We start from the raw sequence: 27402 nt of genomic DNA on the forward strand, positions 1-27402 counted from the left end.
TGTGTGTGTGTGTGTGTGTGTGTGTTTGCGGATAAAACAGTTTCAAAGTTTCCTCTCACAGTTCCTTTGTGTCTTTGGTTATAATAATGATAATAATAATAATAAAACTCAAAACAAATCTGTACTACATATTATTATTATCGTGGTTTCACCGTTAGCAAATAAGTTTTAATGGCCATGGGTGTGAGGAGATTGTCTGGTAGCGGTGCGTTCAGTTCTGGTCGTTGCGGTTTATCGCTATAGTTCCACCGGTAACGATCTAGATCTGCCTTGGCCAAATTTGCGCTTAGCGTCAGTTCTTTATACTCCAACACCTCCAGCTGCGAAAATAATTGCTGAAACACATTTTCAAATAATTATTCACATTATAGTTTTTGAAAAGTCGAAACGTCGAAATGCGCAAATGCCAATGCCACGAGCGTATAAACAGTTCGCTTTTGAGGAGTAAAATAAACGAAAATACATCAACACGTGTTTGTCTGCACAATCCCAAGGACAATATTATTATGTATTATTTTTTTTTATTCTTCTAGAAGATTATGGAGCCAGTAAAACGTGTTCATTTGGACGAGGGGAGGGTCACAATATGAAACACAAAATATGCGGGTAAGACATAAGTTGTGTAAAAAATTATTTGAAGTACAATAAATAAAAACAATTTTTGTTGTAAATTTATCAGTGAATATACAATAAAATAATTACAATACATTTATCTCACTTAAGTGATCCATATAAGAAACAAAATATCAATGTAAATAAATACATAATATGTTACTTCTAATATTTATGTATACAATTTGCAGTTAAACAATAAAAAATAATGCTATACGACTAAACCTAAACTAATGATTAACAGAATCCCCATTTAAACCTAAACATATTTTGTTGTAAATTTATATTTTGTTGCGGTTGCCAAGTTTTTAATTTTTTTTTAAGAATTTCGAAATAGTCACTATGATTACTATGTCTGGTGGCAATATAGTATTTTATCCGTGCTTAGTTTTAAAAGTAAGATTATTTTTTATACGTAATATATAGTACAGAAGCTTTGTAGAATAATTTTTTACTGGTAGTAGATACAGTGTACATTAATTTCGTTGTAGAATTAGTATTTTGGGTTATACCTCTTGAGTTTTTTTTTTCAGAATAATTTTTAATATTTTATTTCTTCATTTTTAAATGAGTCATCTATACCTAATTATTTCTTACGTACTTTAAATATTGCCATACGTATCTAACCCAACCATATAGAAATTCCGACAATAAATAATACTATAGATTCTATTAATGCTTGATGCACTAGGTACTCTTATTTTCTTAAGTTATGAGCAATCAGTTAGATTTTTGAAAGCACACATTATTTTCCTTAATTTTATTTGTGACAAGTTGTATTTTATGGTTAATACAATCGATTATGGCACATCTCTATGCCTAAATATATTGAGTTTTTAACTATTTTTTACAAAGCTTTGGCATGTAGATACATATTATAATATTTTGATCTAAACATACTTTCTTATATAATTTTATATTCTAATATATAATATTGTATATTTGTTTTATTTGATTAATTTGAATCAACTATGTGACATGAGAACACCAGCTTATATCCCCGTTTTGTCCGTCCGTCCGTTTGTTACCAGTACCTACGTATTTAAGATTGTTGAGATTTAGGGGATTTGATGTCGTGATTTCCTGTATTTGTTTAATGTATTATTTGTCTACTTGAAATCAACTTTCACAAATTTTGATTTTTTTGATTTTAACTTCTTCAAAAATTGAAAAATTTCAATTTTTTAATTACTCTTTTTGAATACTTATACCGTTTTTAGGAATTTGTGGGATGCTATCAAAAACGTGGGAAAGTCGATTTCAAGTAGACATGACGACAAATTCAAATCTGTTTTCAGAATATTCTTATCGCTTCATTAGATCAATTGGTTTGTTTGGCAGAGAACGCGTCTAAAATCCTATGTCGCGCATGTGTTGGACAAAGACGGAAAATCACCGGGTGGAATCCCCTTAAGATATTTATTTATTGTCCGTAGTTACTGTTCCAACATAGTTACGATTGTTTGTATTAATATTTTATAACGGTTCTATTCAAAGTAAATCCATACTAGCCGGTATTAAAAAATATCAAAATATAAGTACCTATTATTAATAAAGTTTTATACGAGCCAATATTAATTATAGGTATCTAATTCCCAAAATATAAAGTTTAACAAATTGTTATTAAACTGCGTATCGGATTATAATTTATTGCATTGTATTAAAATACGTTTAAAAATCAGGAATAATTAAACTAATATAATATGTATTAACTGAAATATCATATTAGTACCTATTTGAGTTAAGTAATGTTTAGTGTCTGTGCCTACTGTTTATTGTATAATTATTTGTCTTGTAAGTTTTATAATAATATAGTTATTCGTCATGTTTTGAGCTGCAATTTTTAAGTAATAATAATTAAAGCAATATTAGATGTTTATTTTGATTTTTCTTTTAAGTGTGTAGTTTTTCATCAAGTTTATTATTAATGTTTTAAATAGGGTAAGTAATAAGTTCTGGAACGGTTTGTAACGTCTTAATATTATGTAAGTATAATGTTTGTAAGTATTTTATTTTGTTGATTTACATTTTAAAATACTGTTGACATGTCGTTAAACCAATATAATATGCAGGTACACCCAAATACATACCTAGTTAACTATTAATATTGGATATAATTTACAAGTGTATAGTAATTATAAATGATTATAAGAGTATAGTAATTATAGATGTCTAATATAATATTGAGTAATAGGTAAACCTTGTGTCCTACAACCAAATTAATTAAAGTGTCCAGCGAGTAATACTGGTGTAGGTAGGTATTAAATATTAATATGATATGTCACTAATTATAAGGTATCTATAGGCACGAGCAATCGATTTAACTACCACTTACAAAGTATACTGACTAACTCACGGATTGTTCTCTAAAAAATGAGAGATCGATTTTAATATAAATACTTGGTAATTCACATAATAAAATGTAAGTACAGTCCAATTTGCATCGTGTGTATTGTAAAATGATGTATTAAGCTTTTAAATATTTAAAAGTTGCACAATCACGAATGGTTTACCGGGAGGTAGTCAAGTTAATATTATTTTCCATAATAACTTTAAATTTAAATATATTATTTAGTAACTATATAATATAACTATAACAATTTAACGTTCCGAATGTTGATTTAACTTGACTAACAGCTCGAGTTAACTCTTTCATTAACTTACACATTTTAGTAGACCTAGGGATTACATTAACTTACTACATTTCCAAAAACTTAAAATCCTAAATAAATTAGAGGTTTTAATGTCGTAAAAATACATCTAAATATGTGCATCATATACGACAGTGGACAGAGTTGTAGACGTACAGTGAATTACACCAATCTCAAAAGTTTCTAATCAGAGTGCCTAGAATTTGATTTGAGGATGCCGTGAAATTATTTCAAATATAAAGCAGTTATACATGATGTTCTTAAAATTAAAAAATAATTATTTTATGAAAGATACAGCGTGCGTGTATTTTTTTTGATTGGTTTTACCTAGGTTAAAAAAACCGAAGTTATAAAATACAAGACTATAGGGTGCCTCCGGATTTTTAGAAAATACTTTAGGATGCCGCGAGTCAAAAAAGGTAGAGTAACCCTGACCTATATGATGAATATGAAATAATGATAAAAAATCACGGAAGTCTCTTTTTCTGTTTATTAGGGTTAGAGTGTAGCTCGTCATTGAGTGGGAAACTGAAATATATGTGTTGAATATGAATTTAATAATAAATCGTATTAATAAAATATATTATGCGTGTGCGTATATTATGTACGTGTACTATAATATACTGATATTTCATTTGATTCGTCCGTTTCAAAATCATCTCCAATTTTTCCCATATATAGGTACCTAGTTAGCGTTTACTTGTGAAAATTGTTTAGAATAATACTTCTTCCGCGAACAAATTGTATAACTGATATTTAGTGAATCGTAAACCATATATATATATATATCGTCTTATCTTTTTTCGCTCGGTTTTCTTTTTCTTATTCCTCGTTTTGATCGTTTTTTTTCTTTTGGGTAATTATAAAACGTAATCCTTTTCATAACCTCTATATTATTATAAACTCGAATCTTTTAATTAATACAGTCAAGTCGTTTATTTTAAAAAAACCGAGCTATGAAACCAAATCTTACATGTTGATAACTGCGGTTCTTATTGTCAAGAGCTGAATGTATATAATATCATTAGTGTACCAGAACAATGTGTATATTATATAAGTTTGTTTTTGTACAATTAAAATTAAAATATGTACCTGGCCATCATAGTTTTATCGTTAAATCTATAAAATGTAATTACTATCGAATTGTTTTGGTATTTCGATGGGTAAAATACTAAAATGTATACTAGAGAAAATACATCATGGCACGCCGCGGTGGTGAAAGCATTAAAGACATGGAAATGATAACGATTGATTTTATTATTGAGAGAGAACGCCTCTCGCGCAGAATAAAAAAATAATAATATCGATTTCGTAATAATTACAATACTGCGTTCTATACATTTCACCGAGAAACATGATTTTAAGGACTCTGTCGTACAGAATGTGCTGAAGTTATAAACTATTGTGTGCTGGTGCTTACCAAAAGTAAATATTATGATGTAAGAATACGTTGCTTGGAAAAAATTTGATCTATCAAACTGTATAGTACATATTTTTTATGGTTATGAACATTATAGTGCCGACAAATGAATTCCATGAACAGTTTATTTATTTTAGCATGGGTCTACGCATGAACACCATCTGTTTCGATCTGACACAATATAAGAAATAAAATTAAACGTTTTTGAATACATTTCGTAATAAAAAAAGTAGGAATGTAGGTAGGTACTGACAGATTTAAACATGCAATTGTATACTTCTTAGAAAAATGTACTGAAACATTTTTATTCAATTTGATTTTCCTTATGTTATTATTATATTCTAAATGTTATCCTAAATGCAAAAAAAACAGTAGTATACTATGAAAATATCGTTATAAATAAATATGAAGTGTTCCGTAAAAAAATATAAACATTATTTGTTTTTTGATTTTATGGTTATAAGTCATTTAAATTAATAATTTTTTCGTCAAAATAAAGATCACCAAACAACAAGCTACAATAGATACTGTTCAAACAATATTTGACACGTTTAGAAAATATTATTTTTAATACTACTAGTTTGGTAGGTACTTACTTGAAGATTAATGGTTTCGGGCAGAGACAAAAATCTATCTTCGTCCTTCTCGAATATATGTTCAATCCTCAACAAAACTTGATCTTTTCTCCAGTGTTCCAAAGTCAAAAGATGTATGTTTAATGGTAACGAATTGTTCAACAATTTGTGCTGCGAACGCAGAAAAACGCGTGTTAGATAAGTGAAGAGAGACATTTTAAATGCAGTTAGTAGCTAACGCCAATCGATCTTACCGTTGCGCTAAACTTTGAAACCCATTCGTTACTTCCCATGTGAGTTGGGGCCAATGTGACAACAGGTTGCATGGCTGTATGGAGTGCCGACAGCCTGTGAGCTTTGGCAGCCTTATCCAACTCGTTAAAGTGTAATATGTGTTTTCCCCTAGTCACCATACCCTCGCCGTATTGATTCTCGTCCAATGGTTCGCTAACCCCTTGGCTGTCATCGTACAACAGTCGACGATGAAGCTACAACATAAGAACGGTTATATGAACAGCTGAAGGCGATGCTAAATATGTTATATCACGATGCTATATATGGATATTTTAAAAATATGTCGAACCCGCGAATACTAAACAAATATGTGAGATTTGACCGCAGTCAAAAATAGGGGGAAGTTTGTGGGGGGAGGGGGGGCTCACCAAATATAATTTATTGGATAATATATCACGAACACTTTTTTCTTCGATGAGGCCATAGAAATATTGGCTAAGAACGAGTATGCTCCATGACCGTTTCTCAAATTTGGCAAATGTTCAGATTGTTTGTACCATATTTTAAGGAGTGTGGTGATAAGAATTTCTCTATTTTAGATGAGAACCAACCTCTTTTACCGTAAATAATTATTAAACTGATTTTATGCTTAAAAACCTAAATAATTTAAAATATACCTAGTCTTTAACTGTATTTAAAAATTCCAATAATCAGAATTTAAATAACTACACTAAGAACACGGTGGTGTGCATGCTTGCTGAATCTTCCTAGATAAACATTATGTACATAAATATTTATGTAAATGTATATTTATTACAAGCCATTTGCAGAAATATACCAATTTAGTAGAAGGGGTGTGGGAAATGTTGACAGAGAAAGATAAAATATGAGTGCAAAAAAATGTTGGTCACAGTTGCGCCTATATGGATTTAACGAATAGTATTACTGTTATAATAACTATCATTGAAATATTTATCACGTAAAATCGTAAAACGACATTTGATCACACTACGAATTGGTTTTTATTTTTACATTTTAACTAACACAAAACAAATAGTATTAAAATTGTCAGACTATAATAATATATAATAGATAGCAATAATATAACAGTCATAAATTTACCATAAGTTCCAATGTGCCATCCTCGATGCTGGTACCACCTTGGGGCCGATCGGTTATTACCGTGGCCTGGTGAATGGCATCCCTGATTGCTATGCTTGAAGTAATTGGATAATAATTAGACGAAACGGGTTCGGTAAGGGTTAAATTCCAAGAAGAACGTTGATTCCGTTTCCTTTGCATCCACCTTCTTCCGTTGGAATCGGTATAAAACGTACCGTTCGACGCTATTTTAGTTGCATACTTAGTAATGACTTCTTTTCCGATCCATTCCCTGTACAATCAAACGGTCACGTCATATCATTTTACCGAAGAGTATATTAATAAATAATAATAATATTATAGTATAAAATCTCATAAAATAATGCACTGATAATATTGTAAATATAACTGTAATTACTAATTTGTTTTGTCTTCGTTTAGCTCACAATCATGTGTTTCCTTCGTATTATAAACTATCGAAAAAATTATAATAACGTGTATGCTATCGAATTTCAAGGAATATAATAAATGCCTAAAATAGTAATTCAAATTGTATAACGCAATTTTGGGTTTTCCTCGTTTTGAACTCAGCTAGTCCAAGCACAAGTTTTACTTTATTTTTGGGGTTTTTTATCATAACATTATGTAAAATTAATTTGTATTTGTATTGTATTGTTTGGTAAATATTATGATGAAATATATAACCATTAAGTAAAATCAAATAATACTAGCTGGGCACGGCAATTGCTAGATTTTTGTGAATATGCGAGCAGTATATTACCAGGTATGCAATCTACCTGCGGTAGATCGCGGACCCCACGTGGTGCGTATGGTACGTAAGTGTATAATTTAACTTTTAAGTATCAAAGTTATACAATCAATTAATACAAAATCGTAACCTAATTGTACTAAAATCAGATTAACAAAAAAAAAACCAAACATTCGTATGTATGTATAGATAAAGAAAAATGAATAAAGTAAAAATAAGAAAAAAAAATGTAAAAACAATGCAATTAATAACAATTATTATTATTATTATTACTATTATTAAAACCTATAGCAACCATTTATGAACAAAAATTTCCAAAAAAAAAATTTCAAAACAATGCTAACAAATTGCCCACCAAAACGGTGGTTCGAACTCGACACCCCTGTTAAATCCCTTGTTTGAAAACCTCCCCGGGTTGGACCGCTTATTTACCTTATTTCGCGACAAAATGTTGCCTATCTCCTTTCCAGAGATCTAATCTATCTCCGTACCAAATGTCAACGCAATCGGATGAACGGTTTAGAAATGCACAAAGTGCATAGGTTTTTTTTTCTTTTTCTTATTATATAGATATACCATACATTATTACGCATTTATTTACGCATTACATAATAATATTTTTTTTTTGTACTCACATAATAGGTATGGGTCCGACGAGCCATTCGAATTCAATTGATTCTTGTTGGTCATAAATCCTGACTACTTGACTAAGCCAAGAACTGAAAGACTGATGTACTTCGTGCACGTTTTTGCCTGAAAAAAATTATACCTCTGTGTAGTGCATTTATATAATGTTAAACCGACTCTGTTGTGAGCGTTAACCAACAACTACTGAATCATAATTATACCTCGGTATATTGTCAAATTGATTTTTTCCGATATGGCTGTCGGTTGACTTGTAGTGGGTCTAAAGATGTAAGCCCCGCTTGCACGGTTATCGGCGTTGAAATTATAACCTTTCATCGACTCGTAGAAAAAGAAATTTTGCTGCAATTGATGTCTTGTGCCATTTTTCTCAATCCACTGCACTAGCCCGCTGGTACCATTAAAACCTATTTTCAATTTCTACGGATTCGAAAAATCGGAAGAAATAAAATGTTTAAAAAAAACGGTACGAAGGTTTAATCACACAATTACACACCTATTGTTGTATACCTTATATTATTTAGGTATACAACGCTCATAAAATAATGATAATTATTTATAACAGTGGCGTATTTAGGGAGGGAAAGGATCCATCCGAAAAGGACTTTTTTTATTACTTTGAATCGTTATACAAGAAAAATTCAATAGGTTAATGTGTTGACTGCGTTGACTGTAGTCGTCTGTTGATAACTGGTACCTATAAGACGTATTGTAAGATAACAATAATAATATGCTAAGGCTGAATAGACTATAATTTTCACAGCATATTTTATTGACAAGTCGAGACTATCTATGATAGTGTGGTATCGCAAGTCACACAGTTGATATTGATATCAAAATTGGAAATTGAAAATTAATTTTTAATGCAAATATGTCATTGTCATTTTATGATTTTTATTGTGTTATTGTCATACAATAGAGCCAGTAAAAAAAGATATTTATTTACCCACCAATCGTTATTTTTGAATGCTTGCATCAAATCTTTTTTAAAAATGCTTTAGTTTTATAAAAATATAGTTTGAATTGCTTAATTCATTATTTTGCTATTTTTTTATATATAATATTTCAATATATTAAGTATTTATGTATGATTATTATACTTAATATTGATTTACAAATATAGCTTTTTGGTTCCTACAACCGTTCAAACAGTTTCTGAACAATTAAAATTTGTTAACCCTCCTCTCCACACTAAAAAAAATAAGTTGTAAATACGCCACTGATTGATAACATATCAATATTATTTTCACCTATCGTAAATATTATGTTTTAGTATAATTTAATGTCATTATTATTGTTGTTTTGATGTTATACCCCGTTGTCAATCGTCACATCTTCCGTGCTATTGTGTGGCATCGGTCTCGGCGGAGGTTCTGGTTCGTTAATTCTCTCCACGTGATAGTTGACTAATCCTAATGGAGACACTTCGCTGGCAATAAACAGTAGCTCGTGCGTCGCGTTCGAGGTACGACCTCCCAGCCGGAAAATCTGACCGGGCAAAAACACCAATTCGTACGGCACGTTGGCCCCTGAAAATCCAACCACATCACGGTTTCATCATACAATACGCATAATATAATATGATTTAGGAGATAATTGGGCAGCGGTGAACTTTATTAACTTATGAGGCGCAATCTAATATATAAAATTATCGTGTCACAATGTAGTTACCATACTCCTCTGAAATGGCTTGACCGATTTTTATGACATTTTATATGCATATTCAATAGGTCTGAGAATCAGCTACTATCTATTTTTCATGCCCCTAAGTGATAAAAGTTGTCCAGAAAAAAATAAAAATAAAAATAATAATAGTCTATTATATAAGGGTTGCTATTAGTTAATCGGGCATGTTTGTTGATTTGTATTATTATTTTTTGTCAAAATATATACATAAAAAAGAATGTTTGTGTGTAGATTTAACCTCTGGGAAGAAGATAGGCTAATTTAAAAAGGATTAAATTTGGTTTTTTTTATTCATCGGATTTTAGTACCGTTAGGTTAGGTTAGGATTTTGTATTAAGAGGATGTCAGCACACTATTTATTTTCTCTCTTTGACCCACGCACAACATAGACAAAACCCATTTGCGCAGAATTGTTTTTTCTATGTTTTCAAGTAATCTTAGAGTAAAATTACCAATTACAAAAAAGATAGAGAATAATATTTTTGAGGGAATGTCATATCGATTTTATATTTTATTGTTATTTGACTTTGTATTTGAGTTCCAAATAAACAAAATAATGTTGTAAATTGAATTGATGTTTAAATTGTTTTGAAACAATATTTAGAGAAATTTATATGACATTCCCTCAAAAATATTATTCTTTATCTTTTTTGTAATGGGTGATTTTACTCTAAGATTACTTAAAAACATGGAAAAAACGATTCTGCGCAAATGCGTTTTGTCTATGTTGCGCGTGGGCCAGAGAGAGAAAACCAATAGTGCGCTGACATCCTCTTAATTGATTATATAAATCCACCGAAGGTGGAATTAAGTAAAAACGACAAATTTGGGATAACTTTGATACTTTAGAGAGTTAAATCATACACTTCCGTACCAACAGCACGGGGTCCACGATCTACCGCAGGTAGATTGCAGCCTACCTGATAATATACTGCTGCGAATCAGAATTTTTATTCCGGGCAACAGAAAAGTTAAGATAAGTCTAGATCATCGTACGCCGAATATTAAATAACGCATTGAACAAAGTTTGAGTCAAATACAGTCTGTACATTCAACGGGTAACGGAGTGCACGGGATCAGCTAGTAATTTATAATATCGTACACATCACCAAAAACCATTATTTTAATTTTTGAGAAATATTTACGAGAGAGAGAGAGAGAGAGAGAGAGAGAGAGTGTACTCACTACTCAGGTAAGGACGGAAAATGTTAACAGGTGGTGCTCAAAAAATTTACCTTTCTATTTTAGATTACACAGTTTATAAATACAAATGTATTTTATTGGTAGTTTGGACGATAGGGGTTGCCCGAGCACCCATAGTGCCCTCCCCCCCTCTGAATCCGCGCCTGATTTAACTTAAATCTCAAACTGTATGTGAGACTGAGAGTATTCCATTCCATCAGTCATCACCCTAAACTCAAGAACGTGTCTCAAATCAAGTTTTTGTCACGACACTGATCGGGCGGCTGGTGTAGCAGTAAGTAGGTATAGTGGTTTAAAATATATTATTGTCGTTACCATTCGGACCGGTAACCTTGTAATCGGCGTACTTCACGGGAATTCGGACAGGCGTGGTAACGGCGCGTGACAACGGGTTGTACAGGGTGATCACGAATTTGGAATTGTTCTCCGAAACATCACACTCGCTGATATTGAGCATCTTGCAATACTGCTGTTCGGGAAAGTCCTTTCCGAACCATTTTCTGTAAGACCATGGCATGATTATCTATGTGCACTTTTAAACACGCGTATTGTATAATAATATGTATAGGCACATAACTCTATTCGTTATAATTTATAAAAACACAATAATATGACAATTTATTATAGCGTATAGTTGTCGTCGTTATGCCTATACACATATTTGCGTATTATATAAGGGAAAATAATATTATACAAATAATACAAATAATATATTTCTGGTAGTATTTAAATTGTTGTTAATAGTGTCATTGAGTCATTTCAAAATATGAGAACAGATGGATAAAGCATTTCCAGAATTATGGTTGATTTGCTTCTATTTTCATACTACAACTATGATATTTAAAGCGAACTTTTTTAAAATGTCACAACATCAAAGAACTCAACCAAACAATTTAATAAATAACCTTTTCATTTGGATACTTCTACCAGACCTAACTAATGACAATTTTCCAGACTAAATATAGAACACATTTGCTACTATCGATAGGAAATTATGTTTAACACATACAATTTTAATATTATAAAATACTATGATGAAAAAATAAGATGTGTTAAATTTTTTTCTAATAATGGGTATAATAAATTTTGAATAATAGTACAATTTAAATATTGGTAAAATGTAATGTTGGAGGGCGTCACTCACACTAATGATTACTTACTACGACCCGCATGCAGTACATTCAAAATTGCCTATATAAATCTCCTTAAAAAATGTCGGTATCGAATCCTCTTAATCATAGGCGTATAGGGTGGTTGAATTTATTGAGGGGGCTTTAGCTCTTCCAGGAGCAGACATGTAACGACTCGTGGGGGGGGGGCTATTTATCAAACTGCCTCCCCTAACTACACCTATGCTCTTAATTCAAAAGTCTAGCATAACTGGTTCTAGTAATTCCGACTACGTTAAATATAGTATCCATTATATTTCTGTCGACTATGATATGATTTACGTAAAGTAGAGGTAATCATTCAATTCATATAAAGGGTGGTTTTTTAAGCATGATCATCATATTTTTATGATTAAATTATACATGTGTTCAAATTCTGATTTTTGGTATTCTTAAACACACATCTTGATGACATAATAATTTTTAAAAATATTATCTAAGTATAATGAATAATACATATATTTTTTTAATTTGTAAAACTGGGGCCAAATATTTTAGGGCAAGGGATGCTGTACCATTCCAGCGTCCCAGCCTAATCATATATAAATATATTATTACAATCAACTACATAAATATGTAACTGAGTGGTATAAAAATTATAATACATCATTACGACCTACCTGTAAGCAGCCGTCAACACTTTTTGCGACTCTCCTATCCCTTCGTCTAGGTATTGGGCATAGTCATCAGACACGTGTTGTTTCTCCGTGCCCGTGATGGCATCGTGATGTTGTGACTGCGCGACAGCGATGGCCAAAGTTTGCACGTGCTCGTTGAGCTCTCCTCCGAGTATCGAACCGATTTGCTTCACTGCCTAATTATTGGGAACACCGCTGGTCATTATAATATTATGTCTTTCCGTTTCAAATCTATCCATTGGAAGAAATCGGTGGGTGGGAGGCTTGGATTTATTCCTCCCCATCAAAAAAAAAAATGTAGTAGGCTTTTAGCCGTGTGGGATTGATGCAATGGAAGAGGGCTCCCATTGATGTTAAAAATGTTGAACACCCCTGAAGTTTTAATGGATTTCCGCCTATGAACCGCCTTTGTGACAACGTGACGTGTTGCCTGCAGTGACGCCACGAACACTTTATTCACAAGGACAAATGTTAAAACTACCCACTCACCCTCATATCAAATCAAAACCTGCCAAATTGGCGTAATTCATTTTTTATTACCAAAAAATATTGATATTATTTTATATTTAATATTCACGTTTCTCTGTCACTTTTTTTAGTTTTGCCTTACGCACTTATTGTAAATGGCCAAAAATCAAACGCTGACGCCTTTAACGTTCAATCTGAGTCCAATTAACAATCAGAAAAGATATTTAATTAACTGGCCTATTATTTCTAGTTGAAAAGTTGTTCACAAAAAAACACCTTTTTAAACCACTTTGGTTGTAAATATAAATTTAAAAGGAAAGGGAGTGCGTTCCTTTTTCGCAGCAGGAACGAGGAACGGGAACGTGTTACTTTTTTACAACTGAAACATGGAACGAGAACGAGTTCTTTTTTACAAGGAACTTTTCCAACACTGAATCCTATTTTTATATAATTCTAATTCATCACACTGAATTAAAATCAACATATCTAAAATATAAAAATATAAAAATATAAAAATATTTTTACACCCCAACCTTCCTGAAATTGTTTGGGGAAACTGCCCGGAAAAAATATCATCGTGACGCACTGACGCCACTGCATCGCGTTGCCAATACTCGATTCATATTAAGAATGCACTTGCCTGTAGTAGATTGTTGGCCTTGCAAATCATGTACTTCAAATTGGACCGCGACGTGAAGTAACCCGTCCAATATGAATGTTCGTCGTGCGCGTAAGGGAAGAAATCGTCCGAGTCCTTGAGGGGCCAAGTAATGTTTTTGGACATTTGCAGGGCGGACAAGTAACACTCGGGCGTCGAATACAACACGTTCAAATCAGGTTTCAATATGTTCACGTGCCTGAAACAAACGAATGGAATCGCAAATTAATATTTCTTGGGATATCGTGTCGATCGTCTAAAATATGGTCGATATAATATCTAAATATATAGCCACATATACAAGACACACTTGTGGTATGTATATCTATTATCTTTATAATCCATTTTTAACGATTTATGCAGTGTGATTCACCAAGCGTGTTCACCTCAATGTTTACCCTTGATAATGAATTCATTTAAATTCAGATTTTTTGAAATTTTAAATGGTTGATAATCTTTTTGAACATTTTGAAAATTCAAAATTCAAACTAGTAGTTTTCTGGTTCTTAAAATTTTTACACTACGGATATTACTTATAGTCCTTTAAAATAGTTTTAGAAAAATATAAAATGGATGTAACATTGGATCTAATATTTGTTTAACTTGGACCGTTTTCGCAAATTATAAACATTGATGGATTATTATTTATCATGAAAATATTCAAAGACGCTCACAATACAAATCAGTATAGCATTTTTTTCTTAAATACTGAAAATAAAACTATAGAGTTTAGAAAGAAAAAATATTTTTGTAAAAATTCAATACAGCCAATTTGTATATCTAATTTTTAGTCAAATATTGCTGGTTAAAACGTTTATTTAAGTCAATTTATATTTTTTTTCCAATTTTTTTAATCATATCAATATTCTTTTGCAGTAAATTAATTTGATACGTAATAATTATTTCATTATAATATTTTTGGGAATTTCCTGACATGAATATATTTCTTAAATTAATTACCATCCATATTATGATTTTCATAATATTTTTCATACGTTTAAATACTTAATATTATTATTTTTATTTTTTTTTTCATATTTGTCAGGTTTTTATTTTACACTCTGTATATTGCAGTATATCACATATTGTATAATATCCGTTCAAGTTGAGACCGATATTGCTTACGTGTTTAATAAAATCACCGTACTTGATTAATTTGTCCATATTCCTGAACCACGACGACGCCACTGAATAAGAGAAATCACCGCCCATGGTCATCATGATGTTGTTCGTTTTGAATGCCGAAGCGTATCTCTTGACGTGATTTGCAAAGTTTTCTACCTTCCAGAGAAATAAAAATATAATTCAACTCATTAATTATCACACACCATATATACGCCTATTATGTGTAATTATTACTTTTGCGTTGACGTTGTACCCGTGGAGTTTAGGGTTGTCCAAAATAGGATCATCGTTGCAAAATGCATCGAAACAAAATCCTTCGGGGGCGACGTATAGATTGTACAAAACGCTTGTAAACAACTCGCCACCTTGTCCTACGGGGATTTATAATAACATTATACATTTGATTTGATATAACATTGCACGAAATGAATAACGATGTAAAATATAATATATAATAATTCGACAACAAACTTTCGTCACCGAGAAATATTTTGTGCAACGTAGATAAGTAATAATAAGTGTACCTACAGTTGTGTTTTAACTCGACATAACCCATAACAAAAGGGTTCATGATATTATAACTTATAAATAATTTAAAATAATTTACATTTGAGAGAACTGTAAAAATGGAAGTGACGCGTAAGCATAGCTTTTTTGTAAAATAATAAGTTCTTCATTAATAAACAAATTAACCACATTAAATTATACCTAATTATTAATAATTGCAATTATTGATACAATATGATTAATATTATGATATAGGAGCTTATTCTATATATAATTGTTAAAGTTTCGTAAAATATCGACGTCATAATACTGAAATATTTGTACATTTTGTTCGATTGAAAATATTTGACAGCTTTGGGAGCGGCGTTTCGCGAAATATTTTGTTGGAATTTCGAACACGGATGGGTATAGTATTTTTATAACGCTTTCAACATTGTTTTATACGTAAACTTGTGCGAACCGATATTCTTTATAGAATCATCAAATCGAGATAATCCTCAAACTTTGACCATAAAAAACTAGTATGAAAACATATATGTTGTGTGTCCGAAAAGTTGTAATGCGTCGATTGAAGTTTATAAATGGCAAATTGATTTGGATTATTTGTTTGAATGATATTATTATTGCTGCAAAAACGTATCTAAACTTTAAATCTGTATGAATTCAAGAAATGGAACAAAATAGTTTTCCTCAACGTGGGACAAACACAAAAGTAGTTCGAACCGTTGAACAGCGTAGGTACGTGGCCAACCGTATTCAATTTAATTCGTCTTGGAAAAAACCAAAGTTAATTTGTCAATTTAGTAGATGGCGATGTGCACTCGGCGCGTGACCGTTAATTATTAATCTGAATCCGACACACGAGTTTTGTAGACGATACAATATAATATTATATAATACACTTAATAGGTACTACCACAATAGCTGTAACCTATTTTCGAGTTTTTTTAGTGAAATTATGTATGTCGTATTGAATAACACGTCCTTATTATTCTACATATTATTAAAATGCGGTGTGCTTGAACTACACACACACACACACACACACACACGTCAAAGGCAACAAACAATATGTCATTGATCATAATATTATTATATACGGATTTTAACAGAAAGACCTGCAAATAAAAACAAAAAATAAATAATTTTTAAATGCATGACAAAAATTATGAAAATAATAAGGAGAAAAAATGAAATATAAGAAGTATACTTGTGTCAGGAAATTCCCGTGTAAAATATTATGAAAAAAGTCATTACGTTTCAAATTAATTTACTCCAACAAAAATATATTGAATATTAATATGTAAAAAAATTGTAAAAAATGAACAAGGTACTTGACTCAAAAGTAATGACGTTTTTACCATCGAAATTTGTCTAAAATTAGATTTAAAATTGGCTATTTTGAAGTTTTTTCAAAACTAACAATTTACAATTTAAAACTTTCAGTGTCGAAACAATAAAAGCAATCATCTATAAAGTATATAACTATATATATAATTATATAAAAATAATATATTTCAATATTGATTAGAACAAAAGTTATTTCCTTTGTCAGGTTTTTTTATTGCACCTTGTATAGTGATAAAATATGTATTGTAAAGAAGAAATATATTGCAAGGCTGGGAATAAATTAATTTCTTGAAAAATCATGAAACATGTTCGGGAGTTTAGTAATTCTACTCCTGATGAAAAAAAATATCGAAAAAATATTATAATAATGCTGATTCACCTGCAAATTTACAAAATGTACACAATGTACCTATATAGGTATATATAGTACAGGTATTGAGCACACTATAATATGGTATTAAAGTATTATTAAATGCATAGTTATTATACTATTATTATTATTATATAACATAAAATCGCTATCGTAAAATAAAATAACATAAATGTTATACCTATGATGTGTAATCTCTATAATTAAAGCAAGAAACTATATTTAATCTTTTATTGACATTGAAAAATACAAATATAATTATATTAAATTATTACTTCTTAATAACGTATTAATCTTCAGAGTGATTGAAAAATATCATACAAATTAAAAATGCAAAATAAAAATTATTGATCTAATACAAAGTAGTTAGTGTGTTTTTTCACATGAATTAAAAAAAATAAGTCGTGTAACTGAATTTTATTCAACCATAATAAATTGTTGACACATTACGGGACTAAGTGATAATTATATAGTGAAAAGTGAAAGTCTGATAATAAATGACTAGAATATTATCATCATAAATATAAAATGGTTTGATATATTATTATATAGGTCGTGCGCTTACCCATGTTGATGTCCGGTCTCCATACCATTTCCATTGTCTTCTGCTGTTTTCTTAGAGCCAGGTCCTCGTGATCGATACGGCCCAAAATCAATCCGTCGAAACCCATTTCGGCAAACTCGGCTGCCACTTCACTCGAATGACCAAATGGATCAATTTGCCAAGCCACACGAGGTCGAGCACACTCTCCAAACGTGTCGTTTAAGAACCTGAAATACAAGACGATAATGTAAAATACGAAATATTATCGAGTACACCGTGTGATTTTAATATATTATTAAGTTATTTTTATAAGCTTCTGATATGAACGAGCACAAACATTTTTATCATCACATGGCATTCCTAAATAGCAATCTAAAAGAAATCTCAAGAATTTTAAAATATACTCTTTTAGTAGGTAAATAGTATTAAAAATTCCAAGAAAAATAATTAAAACAAATTTAAAAAAGGGGTGAGCATGCTTGGTGAATCGCCCTGTATACAAAACAATATGTCGATATTCGAATATGCCATCGTACTAGGCATAACAATTAACGCGACATCCCTCTATACTGAACACCCCTACTCTCCAAACATGTCGTTAATCATTATAACCTGAAATATAAGACGATAATGTATATGAACGATTACCGAATGTGATATTATAAAAATAATTTTAAAAGGTTCTACTACGAACGTGCACAGAAATGTGTATCACTACAGGACACCTCTAAATTGTACCTAGTATAACAAAATCCCGAAAATTCAAATTTTACTTATTTTAAGATTCCAAAAAGAATGATTGCAATAAATAAATTATTAATTAATGAAGAATGGGGGAGAACATGATTGGTAAATTGCCATGTTTATAATACGATATGTCGATGTTCGAATACGCCATCGTTCTAGGCGTAACAATTAGTGCTGCGACCCTCTGCGCAGCATCCCCATACACGACAAATCGTTGTTTAAACGCACCAGAGAACAACATTTACGCCTTATTGTATACGGGTAAAACCTATCCCCACCATGAATTATATAATATCCAGCTGTGAATCTCAATATCCACCGCAGCCGCAGACGTATTATGTGCGCTTACTTAAGGCCCAAAGTCATCTGATCGATAAGGGTTGAATAATGAGGCACCGCCTCGTCGCTCATCACCCATCCTCCGTGCAACAGTTGTAACCGACCTTCGTGCACTAGCGTCTTTAAGCTGTTCCGGTTCCACTCGTCCTGCTCTTCCCACCAGCGCCACAGAAACGCGGTTTCCACAAAGACGAATCTGACGAGAAACATTAATATTATATAAACAAATGTATTACTATTACATACTCGAACGAATCCGTTTCAGACCGATTCAGAGCAGAGGTATGTATAATTATTGTTAAAAATTAAAAATCTATTTTAAAAGAAAACCGTTTTTACTTTCGGTTTTTGTTTTTCAATAGTTCGGAAACGACCGAGTCCATGATGTATTGAACGCCGTAAGGTGCGTGCGCCTTGTTACCTTGTTAAATAAAAAACAAACAAATTGAATTTCATTAGAAAAAAGTAACCAAAAACCATTTTTATTGTTGCAAAATGAATTATTTCTACGGGAATTTTATTAAACTATAAAATCAACTTCTTATTCACACAACTATAATAATAATATTATATGGATACAAAGATTTTACACGATACAATAGATTTCGGGTTTAATTTATTCCGTGTGGATTTAATCGTTTGTATTTTCGGGAGTTAGTGGTCGCGATTATTTTACAATAAATACAATAGATACGTCCGAATAATGCGTGTAACTACCTATATGCAAATTATTTGGTAGTTACTAGTTAGTGTATGGTATAAACTATATTATATTATAATATATTCGTAATTCGTCGGTGAAATCGTTCAGATTTAATTGCAAAGTGGGTTAATACACCTACCGTAGATAAGTATAAAAATAATATACAAGTATAAATATGCATAGTATAAACACCTTGTGATAGTATATAAGCAAACTGTATACGACCAAGCTTTATTTTTAACGTATTTTTTAACTCAAAATAGATAAAAAAAAAAAAAATCAATGGAAATGTTTTTAACCAGAGTAAAACGAGTAAATAAACAATTATATTTTATAAATTATCAAAAAAAAAATGCAAACGAGACAAATCCGTTTATAGACGAATTCCATGGTTAAGTTTTAAAACCTGGTCATGATTCGAATACCTAGGGATCTCATAATTTTTCTCGCTACGCTTACACCTTGGAATAGTATAAACAAACCAACTAAACCCATACAACCAAACTTTGTTTTAACAAGTTTAACTCAAGATATTTAATTAATTAATAGTCAATTGAAATGATTTTTATTGGAATAAAACAATCGTTATTATACTTTATAAATTGTCAAAAAACAAATACTGTATTGATTTGTGGAACTCACAGTGTCACACGACCACGGAAAATAAATTAAGAGAAATCAAGCACTCTGTTGAACTCTGGCCGAAATACATTGATCTAAACAGAAAAAAAGAAGTAATTCTTAATCGACTCAGAATCGGTCACACGAAACTCACACACGGACATCTTATAGCAAAGACAGATCCACCCCTATGCCCAACATGCAATACAATCTACTCCATTAAACATATCATCGTCCACTGCCCAAACTTCAACGAAGCTAGAAAAGATTTCAACATCCCAGACAACCTGTACGAAGCAATTGGTCCATTTTCAAACTTTCATTACGTAATTTTATACTTAAAAAAAATTGAATTGTACAGTAACATATAATTATTTAATGTAGAAATTAACACCTGTAAGCTAATAACCTATGTATTTGATGCTTAACCAATAAAAAAAAAAAATTGTCAAAAAAAAAAGGAAAACGACAACTCCACTAGAACAAATTCCATATAGTTATGACTCAAAACCTGGTCAGGATGCAAATATCTAAAATAGCTCTCGTCATTTTTCTAGCTACGCGTGCACCTTGGAATAGTATAACTGTATAAGATGTTGTGATGCATTTATATTATACATTTGAAAACATAGGTAAATAAGTATCGTATTCTAAGATCAACTCTGACTGTACCTATCGAATTTATTTAAACATTTCGACCACTGCGTTGTTTGCTATTCCCATAGCTATATCATGAAACTTTTGAAGATTTTATACTACACGGTGTCCAAAGAAAAAACGTCATCGTACTACCAATACATATTTCTCACTTTGTTCAAACTGTAAAACACCCCGAACAATCTATAATTTATTTTACAGGTAGTTAAAATAAAAACAACAGTTTATAACTAAGATATCTTGTCACGTAGATCAATTTAATTGTTATCTAAAACACAAAAGTGTAGATAATAATACCTACATATTGTACGTGTAAATTGTGAAATTTCATATCAAAAAGTAATTAAAATATTCTCGGTAAAAATATACATCACTAAAATTATTATTAGATTTATAAATTATAAATGTTATATTATTATAATCGCTCATCGGATGTGAAAAAAGAACGGTCGAGGTATAGATATAGCGGCCTTGTAAGTTGGACCATTTAATTATGATACGTATACGTATCAGCTATTACTGAAATTATATAAACTACGAATGAATTGCATTATAATATTATGTACGACTAGATAAGTTTTTTTGCTATTTCACGAATTAATTCAAAGGGAAATTAATTTCGTACGAATAACCGTGTTGATTTACTTGCAAGTCGTACAACTGCTCTCGGGAGGTTCAACGTTAAAACACTTAGGAAAATTAAAAATGTAAAGAAACGTCACGTGCTTATTGCAGTACGACAAATTATTATTAGTTTACAGAACAAAAGTAATTTTCTCAAATCTCATTTTAAAAATATACTAACCTTATTGTGCTATTAAAATAACAAAATGTCTTAATACTACAAAAGTTAATAATAGGTACTGCGTACAAAATAATCTATTCAAATATTAAAAAAAAAAATACGTAACATCTGATTAATATTAAGGTACAAGTATCATAATTGTTACCTATGTGAGATTTTTAATTTAAATTGTCTAATTAAAAATATGTCATATTATTATACTCATATATTATTATGGACAACTATTTATTTTCTTTAAATGTATATTTTTTTCAAACGATGTGTAGTTAGAAGGTAGCTTGTAAAATTTCATATACGACTTTATTTTTGTTAGTGTTTAGTGTTTACATAAATTTCTAAAGTGAATTCAACTTTGAATTATAATAATATTAATACAAACTTTAAATAAATGAAAAATAGAACATATTGCAATAATATTATTATGCCATGGCATTGCAATGAATAAATTAAATACAATTTTCAAAACCTAAAAACATTTAGCTAAAAATTCAATGAGGTTATACTTTTGAAATAATGTTAATTACCACTCGTAACTTGTCCATCATGGAATAGGTAAAATCTAATATGAATTATTTGTTGTTAATTAAAATGTTAAATAATCTTGTTTAATTAACTTTGAACCTAAAAACTTGATTATTTCGTTTTATTTCGGCGGTATTGAAATCTAAATGCTAAATGGGCATTACAAATACTGAATTATCATTCACTTCGAGGTTAACAGTTTATTTGCCAATTCAAATACTGCTCAATGATAATGTGATTACCGGTTTTTACAATTAACATCAACATAATAAATGGAAAATATTTGAACGATTTCAAATTAAAAAAAAAACAAATCTTTTTAAAACAATGAAGCGTCAATGGTTTTTTTTTGGTAAACAATAAAATAATAATTATAAAAGCACTATTCTGTGTTAGCATTATATCATATTTTATACTAGTTTAATATAAACCTTTGTTTTTATAAATTTTTCTGATTCTAATTAAAATATTGATATTGTAGTTTTAATTAATTTATATAATATAGTGCATAATATTATCATTAAGTAAAAACTTAGTATCTGTGTTGATTGTTTTAAATTAAATGCACAAAAAGCGATAACAAATAATATTCAAGGAGATGTTTTAAAATTCGTATAATTTTATGAATAATACTAATACATTAATTTAAAAGAATACCAACTGCCATAGTAATACTGATCCACAGTTTTCAGCCATCCCACGTCATCATGTGTGTGAGCGATCAGGTGAACGTTTAACTTGTTCGGGTCGATTGCATTGCATGACTAAAACAATAAAGTTATAAATTAATTTTCATATAAAAAATCTTACTCAATGACATCAACAATAAATAATACATATTGTAAATTAAAATTAAATTGTTAAGTCTATGGTGATTCGTGTTCAACAATATTATAATGTGTGTATAATGTATATGCGACAAATATACAATCAAACATAGTTTTTCAATTAAATATTAATACATTTTTTATGATTTTTACAGAATACAATGTGTGTGTGTGACTTGGTTCTGATTTCGATTTAAATATCAACAGTTTTCTTAATTTTGAAAATCTATTCGGTTTGAACAGTACATTATAGTATTATATTCATGAATTGTGTCGATTAGTTAATTGAAATATGTTCTATATAAATATATAATGACGTATTTACATCCAAAATCAATAAACGTAATAATTTTATTGATTAAATATATTTTTATTATTGCTATTGCATATTCTGACAATTTCGCGCTTTGACTTTATAATAGTTTGTGATACAATTTCGATTTTTAAATGAGTGGATATAATAATATATATAATATAGGAAGGTATAAATTGCGCCAACTTATAACGGTGGTTTTTTTTTTTTAAACCGAACTATCGGCCGCGTCAAACGCATTTTAACTCGGAATTTCGGAGTTTTAAAAAAAGAAGAAAAATCAACAAGTATGTGTAGAAAAATTTCGCGGATCCAAGGTCAATGCCAAATCGATAACCTTTAAGACGTGATGATAATATTAATCCATATAGTAGTCCATGTGCAATAATTATTGAGTAGGTATGTATATTATATACATTATACCTATACGTACCAACGATAACAAACGGTAAGAACATCAGTCGTTAATCAGCCGGCCCGCCGGTGAATGATATATACCGGTGCAACAGGTTAGTTACCGGTAACCGCAGGGTCACTACCGGGTCACCACCGGTCACCGATCCACCCAGTATAATAATAATAATATATAATATAATATAATATAAATAATATAGGTACCGTAATCGTTGTGTTTTAAAACATGAAACACTTAGGTATATTATAGATGGGAACGATAATATTGTTTTTTAATTAAGTACATATAACATATAGGTACACGAGTTTGACGTTGTGACATATTACCACTTACCGTAGACTGTTTACGGCCATCGTTATCATACAACGAATGACTATTATAGGACGTACATTTTACATTTTTCGTTTTTTGATCTTGGGTAGGTACCTAAAATAGTTTTAAAAGAACTACTACGTAATAATTACAAATAGGTAAATAATTATTTCAGTGCCTATAACTATATTATTATACAACTGCAGTCCGCTATCATTGATTTTAATATATAATTTTAATGAATTCAAATCGATGACCTGCACAACGAGACGATGATTCATGGATAGCGTACAACATAATAATATTATTATTTCGTCGTCGTCGATTATTATAATATACTTTCCGTTATACACTCGCGCGGTTCGTGTGATTTAAAACAAATATACTAAAGAATTATTATAATATAATGATGTTGATAATATACGATAATATTGATAATATATGTGTGCGTAGTGCACGCGTGTGTGGGTAGAATATAAGTATAACTTATTATTGCCTATAGGACCTTTGGTTTACATGAAAACGTAAAACGTCACAGACGCGCGGTCAAAGGCCGCATTCCACGTCGAGTTATTCCGATAAAAATTACAAAAACTTTTCGTGTATACCAGTTCGCGTTTATTATTTTTATTATTTTTGCTCGCGTATATATGTTGTACGTTTGTACCAATTGCTTTTTATTGCTCGGTCTACACACACACATATATATATATATATATATATATCACAATATACAAGCACCACGGTGTACACGCATTACTCGCATGTCGTATGCACATTTATATATATATATATATTTATTTTTTTAATATTTATATAGTGTAACGTGCATATAGTAATAGTATTCAATTGGTTCATAAAAGAGACACGTCCTTTTCAGGCGATTACGCTGCACACGTCTTATAGGTCGCATCGCAGACCGCACACACTCCGTATAACAATATAATAATAATAATAATAATGACACACGCGGGCTCACGAACTTGTCCATATACTTACGCTTGACACGCAAAAATAATGTACAGGTTCGTCGATAATTCGAGTCTCCGGTGGATATCTATCGCGAAATGATGGACGGCGGCCCTTTACTCGGTGAAATACGATCGAATGCGCATTGTAGGTATAGCGGGTAATGTACCCACCTACCGATATTGTGATAACCGATACGTCGGCGAGGATGAGCCATCGTGAGCAGTAGAATTCGATTGGATAATCGTTAGGACATTTCGTGCGAATCGATTTGATAATAAAATTATATATTTTTATTTTTTTTCCAGTGTCCTTATTTCAACGAGTTTATACAATATAGTCAGTCCACGAATTGGCTCACATTGATTTGCACGACATTGTATGTGGCCGTGATGTACGTTTTATTTTCCATATTATGTCAAGTATAATATAATAGGTACCTCCTAATGCAAATTATTGCATATTTTAATTACACACAATATAAACACGAAAAGCGCATGTATCGTGGAGCGTGGTATATTATTTAAACGACGGTATGTCATGATATCATTTCGCTCCTAATATTTAAATCTCATAAAATCAGTGGTTTATTTGTGTTTGACAAGAAAAAAAAATTTTTAAAAACGATACGAGTTAAAGGCGAGACTAAGATATAAATAGTAAATATTTTATTCTTTTTAAAACATTATAAAAAGCTGCTGTACCTATCACGTAACGTGATATATATAGTTTGGAAAATGTCGGTAAATTCGTTGTATATTATATTACATTCTATTGCATATTACGTTACAATTTGCGTAAAAATCTTAGCGCTAATATTTCTAATACTGTATAATAATATTTCTAATACTGTATAATAATATTTGACCACGAGAAACCAGTCTCATAATACAATACACGTCCGGGGCGCGAGAGTATCGATTATATTATACGACGCCGACGAATCGTTCCTCGTCTATACCCGGAATGGCTGTCTCCCTAGAACTCTTCCCCCGTGGGGGGGGGTGGGTGGAGGGGAAGGGAGTGCAGAAAGGGGCTTACGAGTTTTACGGTTGTTCGTTACTTTTTACCTTTGGAGCGCATCCGCTGGACGACGATTCGGCGGCATCAGCGGCCGCGGTCCTCGCCAGCAACGCGAAAACCGCTACGCACACGGCGGCGGCGAACCGGAACCGAACGACACGTGACGGCGACCGGTCAAAGGTGCGAACGGCCATACCTGTGAGCAACACGACCATTACCGAGCACCGACGTCTGACTGAATGTGTGTGATGCACACAATAATAATATAATATAGTATGGGCACCGCCACGCACAGCACATCTCCCTTGCTTCCCCCACCGCGACACTACACCCACCTATATAATATTATTATTATTATTATTATATTATTATAAACATTTTTACACCGTTTACCTGGTTTGATAACATTGCAATGAAACAATAATAATATAATACAATAGAGACGTACAAGGTACGCACCAGACATACCCGGACGAATTAAATAACTATACCTATACATGATAATAATTTGTTCTAATCAATATTATTAAAAACATTTTTGTTTGCATATACCTACCTAGTTTATATTGACGCTTGCGATGCAACCATACAATATATACCTATATACGGTATAACATTTAAAATTTTTTTTTTTTTTAATAATGAAAACAAAACATTATCGTTTTTATGAAATTTTTAACAGCCAATTCGTAAATTTAATTTTTAAAAAATGTAATGTAAAAAACGGTAATTTGAGTCGGGTAATTTACTTTTTAAAATATAAATATTTTTTTTTTCAAAATATTATTTTTAGGAATTTTGAGCCATAAGTAAATCTTAAATCATTTAATATCCAATAACATTTTCATAAGTTTAAATGCAGGTATCAATTTTTAATTTGCTAGGTCTTTCTGTTACACTTGTATACCAGGTGATCCGTTTAATCCGAGACACTCGTGTTATTTCAAAAACTATAATTATGACGTTTTTTGAAATGTTGTCTTTACACGATTAATTACACAAAAAAAAAACATTTTTCTAAAAATATATATTTTAACTATCATTGAAACCTAGTTGTTATCTCAATCTTTTTTTAAATTTTATAGTGACAACACTCATTTGTATTTCCTCATGGTAAAAAAAAATATTTGAAGTTAGTATACTTGGAAATATAAAAATCTAATTTTGGACGAGTAATATTTATGAGCTTAAGTATTTGAAGTTCAGATGAACGGAGTGTAGTGGTACTGCAGGGAAACCCGAAAAAACATTGGTCGACTACTCCGCTCGATGAAACATCAAATACTAATTGTTCAAAATTAGATTATAATGAATCAAAACACTCCATTTCGAAATATTAAATTAAAAATTTCCCTATGTTTTTATTCACAAGAGCGAAAAACTTAAAAATTATAACGATAAAAATAGTAAAAAATGTTGTCCTG

At 30.8% G+C, this 27402-nt stretch overlaps 1 protein-coding gene and 1 long non-coding RNA gene across 2 annotated transcripts in view; one reads left to right on the plus strand and one right to left on the minus strand.

The window, feature by feature from the left end:
• Nucleotides 1-26226, minus strand: LOC132950662 (lysosomal alpha-mannosidase-like). The gene is made up of 17 exons (XM_061022182.1): nt 26026-26226; nt 22781-22883; nt 19151-19232; nt 18822-19007; nt 17747-17952; nt 15189-15325; nt 14977-15110; nt 13808-14028; nt 12686-12875; nt 11212-11396; nt 9322-9536; nt 8211-8427; nt 7998-8115; nt 6615-6885; nt 5513-5746; nt 5280-5429; nt 1-335 (listed from the first exon to the last, which is right to left on the minus strand). Exons 1-17 carry the CDS (start codon nt 26191-26193, stop codon nt 138-140), a joined length of 3015 nt encoding a protein of 1004 aa, XP_060878165.1. The 5' UTR covers nt 26194-26226; the 3' UTR covers nt 1-137.
• The window catches only part of LOC132950149 (uncharacterized), a 123838-nt gene that overhangs the window by 67474 nt on the left and 28962 nt on the right, over nt 1-27402 (plus strand). The gene's annotated exons all lie outside the window — the stretch shown is intronic.

This window comes from Metopolophium dirhodum, chromosome 8 (assembly GCF_019925205.1).
Source record: "Metopolophium dirhodum isolate CAU chromosome 8, ASM1992520v1, whole genome shotgun sequence".
Classification (NCBI taxonomy): domain Eukaryota; kingdom Metazoa; phylum Arthropoda; class Insecta; order Hemiptera; family Aphididae; genus Metopolophium; species Metopolophium dirhodum.